This window comes from Meriones unguiculatus, chromosome 7 (assembly GCF_030254825.1).
Source record: "Meriones unguiculatus strain TT.TT164.6M chromosome 7, Bangor_MerUng_6.1, whole genome shotgun sequence".
Classification (NCBI taxonomy): domain Eukaryota; kingdom Metazoa; phylum Chordata; class Mammalia; order Rodentia; family Muridae; genus Meriones; species Meriones unguiculatus.
In genome coordinates this window covers 41,961,647-41,974,382 of record NC_083355.1, presented here as the reverse complement: position 1 = coordinate 41,974,382, position 12,736 = coordinate 41,961,647, and the positions used below count along the sequence as shown (strand labels likewise).

General features: G+C 45.3%; 2 protein-coding genes and 1 pseudogene across 3 annotated transcripts in view; 1 reads left to right on the top strand and 2 right to left on the bottom strand.

The window, feature by feature from the left end:
* Supt6h (SPT6 homolog, histone chaperone and transcription elongation factor) overlaps nucleotides 1–303 on the bottom strand; it is a 55,321-nt gene extending 55,018 nt beyond the window's left edge. The window contains exon 1 of one of the 2 annotated variants that reach the window (XM_060387209.1): nucleotides 138–303. The gene's annotated coding sequence lies outside the window, so the exon portion shown is untranslated. The remainder of the gene's footprint in view (nucleotides 1–137) is intronic. The other variant, XM_021630561.2, reaches the window with a different exon arrangement.
* A 240-nt stretch (nucleotides 304–543) lies between these two features.
* On the top strand, nucleotides 544–11,703 carry Sdf2 (stromal cell derived factor 2). The gene is made up of 3 exons (XM_021630565.2): nucleotides 544–766; nucleotides 5,403–5,599; nucleotides 11,095–11,703. The coding sequence occupies exons 1-3, from the start codon at nucleotides 592–594 to the stop codon at nucleotides 11,380–11,382; spliced, it is 660 nt and encodes a 219-aa protein (XP_021486240.1). The 5' UTR covers nucleotides 544–591; the 3' UTR covers nucleotides 11,383–11,703.
* On the bottom strand, nucleotides 5,882–5,981 carry LOC132655522 (U6 spliceosomal RNA; annotated as a pseudogene).
* Nucleotides 11,704–12,736: the final 1,033 nt, after the last annotated feature.

The following is a 12,736-nucleotide window of genomic DNA, read 5'->3' as shown; positions in this document are numbered from 1 at the left end:
TAGACGAGGGAAGGACAGGGCTCCCTCCTCTCCGCAGTGAGCAGCCCACAAGCCTCTTCCCTTACGGGACCAGGCCCCGGGAGTCTGGCTCGCCACCTGCCGCACGCCGGAAACACGCTCTTCAGGCTGAGCTTTACCTGCTTGGAGGCCACTGTTTCTCCGCCGCGCTAAGACCCCACGAAAGAAGATGGAGTCCCCGAACCGAGACTGCAAAAGGGTAGTCCGGACCCACCGCAAGGGCCCTCCCTAGCAGCCGCCGCCACCACCGTCGCCGCTGCGGCGTAAGCGTGCTACGTCACTTCCGGCTCTCTGTCACCGGGAGTGGGCGGGTCCTCCCTTGCTCTCTTTTCCCCTCCAGGGTCTAGTGCTTTCTCCCGGAGTGCGAGGACGCCGACTGAAGGTACGTAAGGAACGCAACCGCCACGGAGCACCCAGAGCAAAGCGGAGTCCCAGAGGCCACCCGGGGCCGCAGGTTCCTTAAGCCGCTCTAGCCGAAGGAACCATAAAGATTCGGGTTAAGCTGCCTTCACTTCCTCCCTGTGTCGGCCCGCCCTCGGCTTCCGGTTCCGGGAAAGGGCCTGATTTTCTTGGATGGTTAGGGCTCTCGGATCTAGGATGGCTGTCTTGTCGCTTCTGTTGCTGGGTGGCTTGTGGAGCGCCGTGGAGGCGTCCAATATGGCTGTCGTTACTTGCGGCTCTGTGGTGAAGTTGCTCAACACGCGCCACAATGTGCGGCTGCACTCTCACGACGTGCGATACGGGTCAGGTACTGCGGGCTTTCAACCCGGGTTGGGTGGGCTGCTAAGCCCCGGGGAGCCCCGAGGGGGCGGGGCCTCCGAGTCTGAGGGCGTGGCCTTGGGAAGTTAGTGGCGCCTTAGGGAGGTTCTTGAAGAGGACGGCGGAGTCGCTAAGGAAACAGTCGTAAAGTTAGTTTGTTTGATGACCTATGTGCCAAAGTGCTGCATATGTACTTTGCAATTTTTAACATTGTGTTGAGCTAGATAGTAAAGTTACTTTCCTAGGTGAAGAAATAGGTCCAGAGATATTGCTCAGAGCCTTTCAGTTAGTGAATGATGGAGACAGGGTTTAACCCAAATCTTTATAAGTTCAAAAACTTTCAGATTCCATGGGTTGCTGCTGTTTTGTGCTGGAGAGAGAGAGACATAATAGAACATGACAACTTATGCTGAATCTCCGATGTTAAACCTCAAGAGCTCACTTTTATTACAACCCTTTGTCTTATATTTGTTGTTTAGCTCATACCTTTTGGTACTCGCTGACTTAGCAATAACTTGCTTGTAAAGAAGTTAAGCGTTAGTCGGGGCAAAGGGTGCACACCTTTAGTGCCAGCACTCAGGGAGGAAGAGGCAGGCAGATCGTTGTGTGTTTGATGCCAACCTGGTTTACAAAGCGAGTCCAGGACAGCCAAGGCTACACAGAGAAACCCTGTCCCGAACCCCCCCCCCAAAAAAAAAGCTTAAGCTTGATAGGTATTGTAGAGGAAAATCTGCTTTTTATCATATCTGATTAAAATGCTAAGTTATTTGTGGGTGCATTCATTGGGCATAGATTTAGAGAGTCTCTGTGTGTCTAGTATTGTTCTAGAAACAGGAACTACAATAATGAATCGAATAATGAAACAAGACTAATGGCAGGTGTGGTGGCATATGTCTGCAATCCTAGCATGCAAAAAGCTGAATGAAGCAGGAGAATTGTAATTTCAAGTTCAGCCTGGACTAGATAGTGGGAGCTATCTTAAATCAATAAAAGAAAATCAAAGACTGGGTAACCAACTTAGAGTATTTGCCAAGCATACTGAAAGGCCCTGGGTTCTGACCCCATACTGTGGGGAATGAAAGTAATAAAGCTGTATTCAAGATATTTCGAATGACTGATGATGTGGATTGCTGGAGAGGAAGTAACTCCCTGAGATGGCTCAGTCAGTGGCTCACCATTCTCAGAACCTGCCTAACTAGTTTAGTCCAGGAAATGTATAATTATCATTGGGATATCTTTATATTCCTAACCAACTTATTCAGTAAATACCCACATGTGTCAGGTTTGTTAGATTTTGTTTCCTGCTTTGGATCTACTGAATTAAAATGGAGTTAAAAGGGAGGCCTACTAGACTTCAAATTTCTGCAGGTGTCCCTAGGGGTGGGACTGTGTTCATCTGACCCTTAGGAGAGAAATCTGTGATACACAGATACAATATTTTTTAAAACTTTTGTTGTTTGTTTTTGAAACAGTCTCTCTAGCCCTGGTCTACAGAGTGAGTTCCAGGACAGACACGGTTTTTTGTCTTGAAAAAACAAAACAACAAAATGTTTCTTTAAGTGTAGAAAACAAGACTGAACTCTGAATGAGCTGACAGGCATTAACAAGAAGTGGGAAGGGGAGCCAAAGCGGGTGCCACCGAGGCAGGTGGAGGTCTGTAAGTTCTATCCAGGCCTGCCAAGGATACCCAGGTCAGACTGTGTGGTGGCGCACACCTGTAATCGCAGCACTCAGGGAGGCAGAGCCAGGTGGATCTGAGAGTTCGAGGCCAGTCTGGTCTACAAAGTGAGTCCAGGACAGCCAAAGCTACACTGAGAAACCCTGCCTCAAAAATAAATAAATAACTAAATAAATAAATATAGAAAAGCACAGGCTGAGTAGAATAAATCAGGGAGAGGGGCTGATAGTTTGTCCATTCACCAGATAATTTGTTCTGTTGCTTGGCGATGTCAGGCAGGGCATTGTAACTGAAAGGCTATCTCTGGAGCTTGAGAGTAAGTAGACTGGAAGAATTTGACAGAAAACAGAATGGGGAAGATGCCCTTGGGCGTGATATGTTGAGATAGTTGAGTATTCTATACCTAGGTTCAGCTCCAGCCTGGTTAGAGCTGCACAGCTTTGGGTATTTTGCTCACCCTTCCTAACACTCCAGTGTAAAGTGGGGACAGTAACAGTATCATCTCAGAATAAATGCATCAGCTGTGTAAGAATGAATATTCAAGTAGGACAGGAGGCATTTAGTCCTTCTAGAGGTGGAGAGTGAATCTCTGAGGACAGACGGTCTACCTAGTGAATTTCAGGCCAACCAGTGCTGTCTCAACAAACAAAAATCCAAATTAGAGGCCAGGTGGTAGTGGCTTATGCCTTTAATCCCAGCACTTAGGAGGCAGTGGATCTCTTTGAGTTTGAGTCCAGTTTGATCTACAGAATGAGTTCCAGGACAGCCAGGGCTACACAGAGAAACTCTGGAAACTTCCCTCAAAAGAAAAAGAAACAAAGAAAAAAAGAATTGTATTAGCTAAGGTATGATTATACAAATTTATGTGATCTAAGAATATTTTATTTAGTTTTGGCTTTTTGAGACAAGGTTTTACCATACAGTCCTGACTGGCATATAACTTGACAGAGGACAACTTGGGCATGTTTGGTGGAGGTTGGGGTTGCTGGTTCTCTCTAACTGTGGACCTTCAGGATTTAACTCAAGGTATGACATCAAACACCTTTAACCACTGAGCCAAGTCATTGGCCCCTTTTATACTTAAAAACAATTACTTTAGGTTTGTGTATGTGCCAGGCCTGGTGACACACTTTTACCCCCAGCACTCAGGAGGTAGAGACAGGCAGATCTCTGAGTTCAGGGCCAGCCTGGCCTACAGATGGAGCTCCAGTATTCCTGGGACTATATAGACCCTGTCTCAGAAAAATTGTGTGTGTGATGTGCACACATGTACATGAGTACAAGTGCCCCTGGAGGCTAGAAGTTTCAGGCCCCCTAGAGCTGGAGTTACAGGCAGTTATGAGCCTACTCTGTATAAGAGCTGGCCGCTGAACTCTGGCCCTCTGTAAGCGCAATACTCTTTCATAACTCTCTCTTCCACCCTTTACACTTTTTGCCTGGGCTCTGGGAGTTGATGTTTGTTTGTTAGGCTTCCATGACTAGTGCTTTTCCCCACTGAACCATTTCCCTGGCCCCACTTTGTATTCTGGGGCATGATCTCTCACTGGGACCTGGGGCTCACCAGTTTGTGATTCTGGCTGGTCAGTAAGTTCAAGGCTGTCTGTTTCCATCTGAGATTACAAGTGCTGGCCACAATGCCCAGCTTTTTTTAGTGGGTTCTGAAGATGGAACTCAGGAAATCAGGCCTGGCAGCAAATGTCCTTACCTGATGAGCCATCTTGCCATTCCACTCCCATGGAATTTTCTGATAAGATATGTTGAAATCAATCGGTTTCACATTTATTTTGTATGGAGGGTGTGTGTGTGTGGATGAGGCCTCTGGTCGTCAGAGAACATCTTGCAGGGGTCATCTCTCTTTGCTGCTCTGGGGATGACTTAGACTGTCAGGCTTAGGCAGCAGGTGCCTTTTCCTGCTGGGTATCTCACATACTGAAGAGTAGCTCATCTGTATACTGTATATGTATACTGTAGTGTATGGACACATTTAGCATGTTTTAAATTTTCATGTTGTAGAACTAAAATATTACCAAACCTACTCTTCCCTCCCCAGCATACCACTTTTGTGACACAGGGCGCATTCTTGGCCCTGGAAGAGGAAGGGTAGGTTGAATTCCCTTGCCTTTCTTTCATGTATTTATTGTTAGCTATGATTAGTGCATAAAGGGGACAGAAAGCTCCCAGGCTACTCAGTTTCACAAGATACACTTCAGGGAAAAGAAAGTCTGGTATTTCTCAACAACATCCAGGGCTTTGGAAACATTCCTGAGGTGTGTGGGGGGGTGTCTCATTCCTAGAGAGGACATGCCTACCATAGGTACCCTACAATCAGAGAAAGGCCAACTGTAGGCCCATGAGTGATCTCAGCCCAGCACAGGAGCCATGATTTATGGTGGTGGGGTTCCCCATCTTGGACCTTCAGGATTTAACTCAAGGTATGACATCAAATCAAACACCTTTAACCACTGGGCTTTTCACAGCGAAGGATAACAAGTTCTCCACACATAACCATACTAAAACCTGTTTTTCTTCATACTCTGGCTGTTTAGCATCCTGTCTCGTGATTTTGCTGACCTCATCACAAACCCCAGAGAATCAAATTCATATGCTTGTCCACAGCTTAAAGGTGTGATAAAGATTCAACAAATGGCCATCTCACAGGACATCCCTCAGTCTGTAGTCAGCGAGCTGCAGCATGTGTTCTTGTGTCCTTCTTAGTTCATCATAACTGCTGTTCCCCAACAGCCAAGATCCTTACTGTCTGGGGAGGGTATAAATGAAGGTGTGATGTAGGTTTTCTCAGAAACAGTGCGAGCTTGGCAGAAGATTTACAAACAGTGCACGGGTGCTTGCTTGCTCTCATCAGATTGAAAATGGCGCATCAGAACCAGGCGTCAGGCATCTCCAAACTGCCTCTCCTCTGGGCCTTGCCTTTGTTTTTTGCCTGCAGGTAGTGGGCAGCAGTCAGTGACAGGTGTCACCTCTGTGGATGACAGCAACAGTTATTGGAGGATACGGGGGAAGACTGCCACAGTGTGTGAAAGGGGAACGCCCATCAGATGTGGCCAGCCCATCCGGCTGACACATATCAACACTGGCCGAAACCTCCACAGCCACCATTTCACCTCACCTCTGTCTGGAAACCAGGTGAGGTGGCATGCGATGGGTTACTCCTGCTCTGCCCTGGTCAGTTGACTTGTTTGATCTCTTGGTTCTTAACTACTTTCCTTCCTTCCTTTTTTTTTTTTGTTGTTGTTGTTGTTTGTTTTTGTTTTATTTTGTTCTTTGTTTTTTTGAGACAGGGTTTTTGTGTAGCCTTGGCTGTCCTGGACTCTTAGATCAGGCTGGCCTGGAACTCACAGAGATCCTCCTGTCTCTGCCTCCACAGGTGCTGGAATTACAGGCGTGCATACAGCCATTCCTTTCCTTTTAGATATGGGACACTTCACGAATGTGTCTCCCTTGAGCAGGGACTGCGCTGATCTCAGTATCCTTCCAATTTTAGTATATGTGCTGCTATTAGGAGCACATTAACCCTTTTCTTTCTAGGTCTAGGTGTTCTCTGTTTTTGCAGACTTGGAGAAATGGCTGTCTCCTAAGTGTGAAGAAGACTGACCCTGGTCAGAGACTTTACACCCAGACCAAAGCCAGAAATGGGCAGGGAAGACGGGGTAGGGTACGCCAGCATAGCAGCACAGTTCGACAAATACTGCCGTACAACCAGTGTTTCCATGTTTACAATAAAGAGTTTTGCAGGGCTGGAGAGATAGCTTAGCAGTTAGGAGTGCTGGCTGTTCTTCCAGAGGATTCAGTTCAATTCCCACATGGTAGCTCATGACTGTAGCTCTAGTACCAGGGATCAGACAATCACTTCTGACCTTCTTGGACACCAGACACTCAAGTGAGGCATCAACATACTTGCAGCCAGTTACTTGCATGCATAAAAACAAAAAATAAGAATACTGAGTTTCACCGGGTTTGGTGGCGCATGCCTATAATCCCAGCGCTCAGGGAAGTAGAGGCAGGTGATTGCTGTGAGTTCGAGGCCAGCCTGGTCTACAAAGTGAGTCCAGGAAAACCAAGGCTACACAGAGAAACCCTGTCTGGAAAAGAAAAAAAAATACTGGTTTTTTTTTTAATGAATTTATTTATTTATATTTATTTATTATTACAATTTATTCACTTTGTAGACCAGCTATAGCCCCCTCCCTCATCTCCTCCCAGTCCCACCCTTCCTCCCTCTTCTCCCCCTAGTCCACTGATAGAGGCAGTCCTCCTTCCCTTCTGTCTGATCCTAGCCTGTCAGGTCTCATCAGGACTGGCAAGACTGTAACCCCCAAGGGGAGGTCATCAGAGAGTCTGCCGCTGAGTTCATGTCAGAGACAGCCTCTGCTCCTCTTACTAGGGATTCCACTTGGAAACTGAGCTGTCATGGGCTATATCTGAGCAGAGGGTCTAGGTCCTCTCCATGCATGGTCCTTGGCTAGAGTATCAGTCTCTGCAGGACCCCCTGAGCTCAAGTGTTTTGGCTTTGTTGGTCTTCTTGTGGCGTTCCTGTCCCCTCCAGGTCTTTCTTTCTCTCCCTTCTTTCATAAAATCCCCCGTACTGTACCCAAAGTTTGGCTATGAGTCTCTGCATCTGCTTCGATACCCTGCTGGGTAGTCTGTCAGAGGTCCTCTGTGGCAGGCTCCTGTCCTGTTCCCTGTTGTTTCCTACTTCTGATGTCTTTCCTGTTTACCCTTCTGAATGAGGATTGAGCATCTTCCCTAGGGTCCTCCTTGTTGTTTAGTGTCTTTTAAAATACTGTTTTTTGTTTGTTTTCTCATAGATGGCCTAGGAGCAGTGGTTCTCAACCTATGGGTTGTGACCTCTTTGGGGGTATCAAATAACCCTTTCACAGGGGCCACCTATGACCATCGGAAGCCACAGATATTTTCCATTATGATCCCTAGCAGTAGCAAAATTACAGTTATGAAATAGCAACAAAATATTTTTATGGTTCAGGGTTACCACGACATGAGGAACTGTATTAAAGGGTCGCAGCAGTAGGAAGGCTGAGAACCTCCAACCTAGAACTTGCTAGGTAGACCAGGCTGGTCTAGAACTCACATAGATCCTCTTGTCTCTGCCCCTTGAGTTCTGGGATTAAAGACATGGATCACTACACATGCCAAATTGGGTTTTTTTTATTTGAGACAAGATCTTATGTAGCCAGGACTGGCCTCACACTCTCTATAACAAGGCTGGTCCTCAACTCCTGAACTTCCTGACCAGTGCTTATAACCCAGTACTTCTAAAAGTACTGGGTTATAAGCATTGCCACCATGCCTGGTTTTAGGCTGTGCTAGGGACCAAACCCAGGGCTTCATGAATGCTAAAGAAAGCATTTTACCCACTGAGCTGTATCCTAGCCTCTGATTATTGTGTGTATGCAGTACTTATTTATGTGAGGTAGGATTTTGCTATCGTGGATTTGTTCTCACCATCTATCCCAGGTCGACCTTGAGCTCAGAACATTCCTCCTACCTCAACCTGCTAAGTTTTGGAATTACAGGCCTACCTTACGATGCCTGACTAGAATTATTTTTTTGTGTGTTTGAGTGTTTTGCCTGTACGTATATTTGTGCACTGTGATGTGTGCAGTGCCCTTGGAAGCTAGAAGTGGGTGTCAGATCCCCTGGAACTGGAGTTACAGATAGTTGTGAGCTGTCATGTGGGTGCTGGGAAATGAAGTGGGGTTCACAGCCAGTGCTCTTTACTGCTGAGCCATCTCTCCAGCTTAGCATATGCTCTTAATAACCATAGTGTAGGGGGATGGAGAGATGATGGCTCAGCAGTGAAGAGCACTGGCTGCTCTTCTAGAGGCTCTGAGTTTAATTCCCAGCAGCCATGTGGCAGCTCACAACCTTTATAATGTGGTCTGATGCCCTCTTTTGGCCTGCAGGCATTCATGGAGACAAAGCATACGTATATGGAAACAAAACATTCATACATTAAAAGACAAAAAACAAAAACCCCTACCAAGCCATCCCTCAAACTCATCTCTATGCTACTTTTTTGGGGGGAGGTAGGGTGTTCTTTTTTTTTTAATTATTTATTTATTTTTATTTTATATGTATTGGCGTTTAGCCTGCATGTATGTCTGTGTGAGGGTGTCAGATCCCTTGGGACTAGACAGTTGTGAGCTGCCATGTGGATAGTGGGTTTTGAACCCAGATCCTCTGGAAGAACAGTCAGTGCTCTTCATCTCTGAGCCATCTCTTTCACCCTTTTGGTAGGTTTTCAAGAAAGGGTTTCTCTGTGTAGCCTTGGCTGTTCTAGAACTTGCTTTGTAGACCAGGCTGGACTCGAACTCTCAGAGATCCATTGCCTCTGCCTTCCTAGTGCCGGGATTAAAGCTAGTGCTACCACACTAGCCTCTATGATACTTTTTAAAACCTTGAACTTTCAGGCATTATATATTCCTCAGTGACTCCACTGATCCTCTGACCGCTTACTCCAAATACAGGATTTTTTTTTCTGTGTGTGTGTGTGACATGAGTGTGTCTTGTGGAGGTGCAAATGTGTAGTGGTCAGAGGAGAGCTTGCAGGACTTGGTTTTCTCCTTCCACTATGTAGATCCCAGAGTCCAAACTTAGTAATGCGTACCTTCCCTACCAAGACATCTGTCTGACCTATTTTGACTTTACTTTTTAACTCAGCAGGATTTATCTTTACTGTCTGGGAGGAGACCACAGTCAGAGTGTTGGTTGGCTGGTTTCTCTGGGGCCTCGCTCTGCAGTTGCAGGCCGTGTGCCCTAGTTCCCCCTGTAACTTAATGAGGCAAATGTGCTACGGTAATGTGCCAGTGTTGAGACACTTCCCTAACTGGAGTCCATATGTGTGTATGAACCTCACATGCATACCTTGTGCCCTCAGAGGTCAGAAAAAGGCATTAGGTCCCCTGGAACTGGAGTTAAAGCTGGTTATAAGCTGCTGTGTGGGTTCAGAGCATGGCCTTAATTGCTGAGCCATCTCTGCAACCCCTTTTTTTAAGTCTTACCTACCGTCCTTTTTCTGTTAAAGGATGTACATTTAGTTGTCATGACTCATTAGGCTCTTGTTTCTAGTATAGTTTTCACTGACTTGGACAGTTTTGGGGAGTGTTAGTCAGGTGTGTTGTTCATGCCCTTTGGAATCTAACCTTTTCCCATGATGAAATCTGTGAAGAAGATCATAAGGGTAAAATACATTTTTATCACCTCCTATCCAGGGTGCACATCTGTCAACATGATTTATGATGGCAATTTGACCTCCATCACCTGCAAAATCATGCTTTCATTTTGCCCCTGTCCATTTTATACTTTGTGAAGTCACTGTCTGCAGTCCACACTTTGGTAGTTAGGGGATTACGTTCCTTTTTATCAGGGGGGAATAACTACATACATTATTTGGATTGGGTGGGCGGGGTTATCTTTTTCCCTCCAGTCATTCATTCATTCATAATAGTGTGTCTTCCTGGATATATATTTTTTACTTTGAATTATAACCCAGTATTAACAGTCTTTTATTTTACTGTTCAAATGGTTTCACTTTTTGCCTTTTGGAATTTTTTCGCTTGTCATATATCCACACATTTGTTAGAATCCTGTCCTGTATATGTGTGTACATGCAGACATGCATTTTAAAGCACTTGCTTATTTTCTGGTACTAAAAGGTGCTCAAGGCTCATCTTGTGTATCTCTTGCCCTACTTCTGAAGTCCTCTATTTCTCCAGTGAACCTGATTCTTTTTCCTGGTGAATGGAATTAGAACCAAGAGCTGGGCTCTTCACAAGCTTGTTGCTGGATTGTAGCTTCTTTTATGTTCTCTCACCTGACAAAGAAAAGACATGTATGTTAATACTGTTCCCCTCCCCAGAATGGGATCTGTAGAGTGAAGTGAAAACAAATAATAAAAGTTTGCTTAGAAGACCAGATGCAATAGTGTGCACCCATAGTCTCAGCTGCTTAAAAGGAAGAACACTTGAGCCCATATGGGCTCACAGCTATCTTGGACAACTGAGCAAGACTGTGTCTCTAACAACAAAATATTAAGGACCACCTGCAGGATGGTAAAGGTACTTCATGACCTGAGTTTGCTCTTGTACCTACCTTGTGAAAGGAGAACCAACTCTGTAAGTTGTCACTTGACCTTCACATGTATTCCATGTCATGTGTACACTTACACGTAAGTAACATTTAAAACTTAAACATATGGCAGATACAGTATTAATTTTAAAATTAGTGTTTGAGTTATAATCTAAGACAGTTTTCTCTTGTGCCCTTTGTGTCTTTTATCCCATAGTTTATTTCATTTTAAAAATTTGTTCAACAAGCTAGGTATAGTGGCACATGCCTTTAATCCCAGCACTTGAGAGGCAGAGGCAGGCAGATCTCCATTGATGTGCTTATTTATTTAATTTATTTGGAGACAAGGGTCTCTTGCAGCCTAGGCTAACCTCTAACTACCTGTGTAGCTGGATGATCTTGAACCCCTGGCCCTCTTATCCATTTCTCAAATGTTAGGACTATGGTTCTGCTCTAACATTCTTGGCTCCATTCCTCCACTCTTCAGACCCATCTGTTAGATGTGTTAATGTTGCCATTTTTATTTTTTTCAGGAGGTGAGTGCCTTTGGCGAAGAAGGTGAAGGCGACTATCTGGATGACTGGACGGTGCTCTGTAATGGACCTTACTGGGTGAGAGATGGTGAAGTGAGGTTCAAACATTCTTCCACTGATGTGCTCCTGTCTGTCACAGGAGAACAATATGGTCGACCCATAAGTGGACAAAAGGAGGTTCATGGCATGGCCCAGCCAAGTCAGAACAACTACTGGAAGGCCATGGAAGGCATCTTCATGAAGCCCAGTGAGTTGCTGAAGGCGGAAGTCCGTCATGCAGAGCTATGACTAAACCCTCTGAGTCATTGTCACTACACAGTTGTTTGTAGACATCTGCTGCTGCTTCCCCCTGCTACGGGTCCTCTGAGCAGAAGCTGAATCTGAGTCTTCAACCCTTCACGTTTGGAATTGGTCAGGTCTCAACAGAGAGGGCTTGTTAGTGAAGGCAGAGATACTTTCCACTCAGACTGGTAAAAGAAAGTTGAGGAACTCGCCTCATAGCTGGGAAGTTTTACTCAGCAGGAGTTTGGCACCATGGATTGTTAACGTGTGATTTCCCCCTATTTGTCTTTCTTCAAAATGGTCAATAAAAAAATAAAAAGAACGTTAGTCATTGTGTGGTCATTTATTAGTAACCTATTTCAGGGTCTGCCTGCTTAATTCTCAAGTCCTAAGACTTTCAAGATTCTGGGACTCTTCACTGTGGTTCATTTTAAGGGGTTTATTTGCATACAAACCTTCTCTCTCTACCTCCACTTCTTGTCTGAGCATATCTTTATTAAAATTTAACTGTGTGAATAATACCTTCACAGAGTTCAACATAATATGTAGCTAATGACATGTCTTCCTGTAGATCTGTTATGCAGATGAGAAAAAGGCTAAGGGTTACCAAAACCACTAATTCACTAATCAGTGCCAATCTAAGCCCTGCCCAACAGCCCTTCATTTAATCTTCACAGATCTGTTACAGGATAGATAGACTTTTAACAATGTAGAACAGGAAAACTGAGTTACTATCTGCACTCTTTTGAATGCTTTCGGGATAGGAACTGTGTCTGACTTGGTCTTTTTAACTGCACTGTAGTTGTGTTTAGCTCTTGAAAGCCAGCTTCCTTTTTTAATTAATTTTCTATTACAGTTTATTCACTTTGTATCCCAGCTGTAGCCCCCTCTCTTATCCCCTTCTAATCCTTCCCTCCTTCCCTTATCTCCTCCCATGCCCCTCCCCAAGTCCACTGATAGGGGAGGTCCTTCTCCCCTTCCCTCTGAACCTAGTCTATCAGGTTTCATCAGGAATGGCCACATTGTCTTCCTCAGTGGTCTGGTAAGGCTGCTCCCACTTCATAGGGAGGTGATCAAAGAGCAGGCCACTGAGTTCATGTCAGAGACAGTCCTTGTCCCCCTTACTAGGGAACCCACTTGGAGGCTGAGCTGCCATGGGTTACTTCTGTGCAGGGGTTCTAGGTTATCTCCATGTGTGTGGTCTTTGGTTGGATTATCAATCTCAGAAAAGACCCCTGTGCCCAGATTTTTTGGTTGTGTTGTGCTCCTTGTGGAGCTCCTGTCCCTTCCAGGTCTTTCTCTCCCTTCTTTCATAAGATTCCCTGCACTCATAGCCCAAAGTTTGGCTATGATTCTTAGC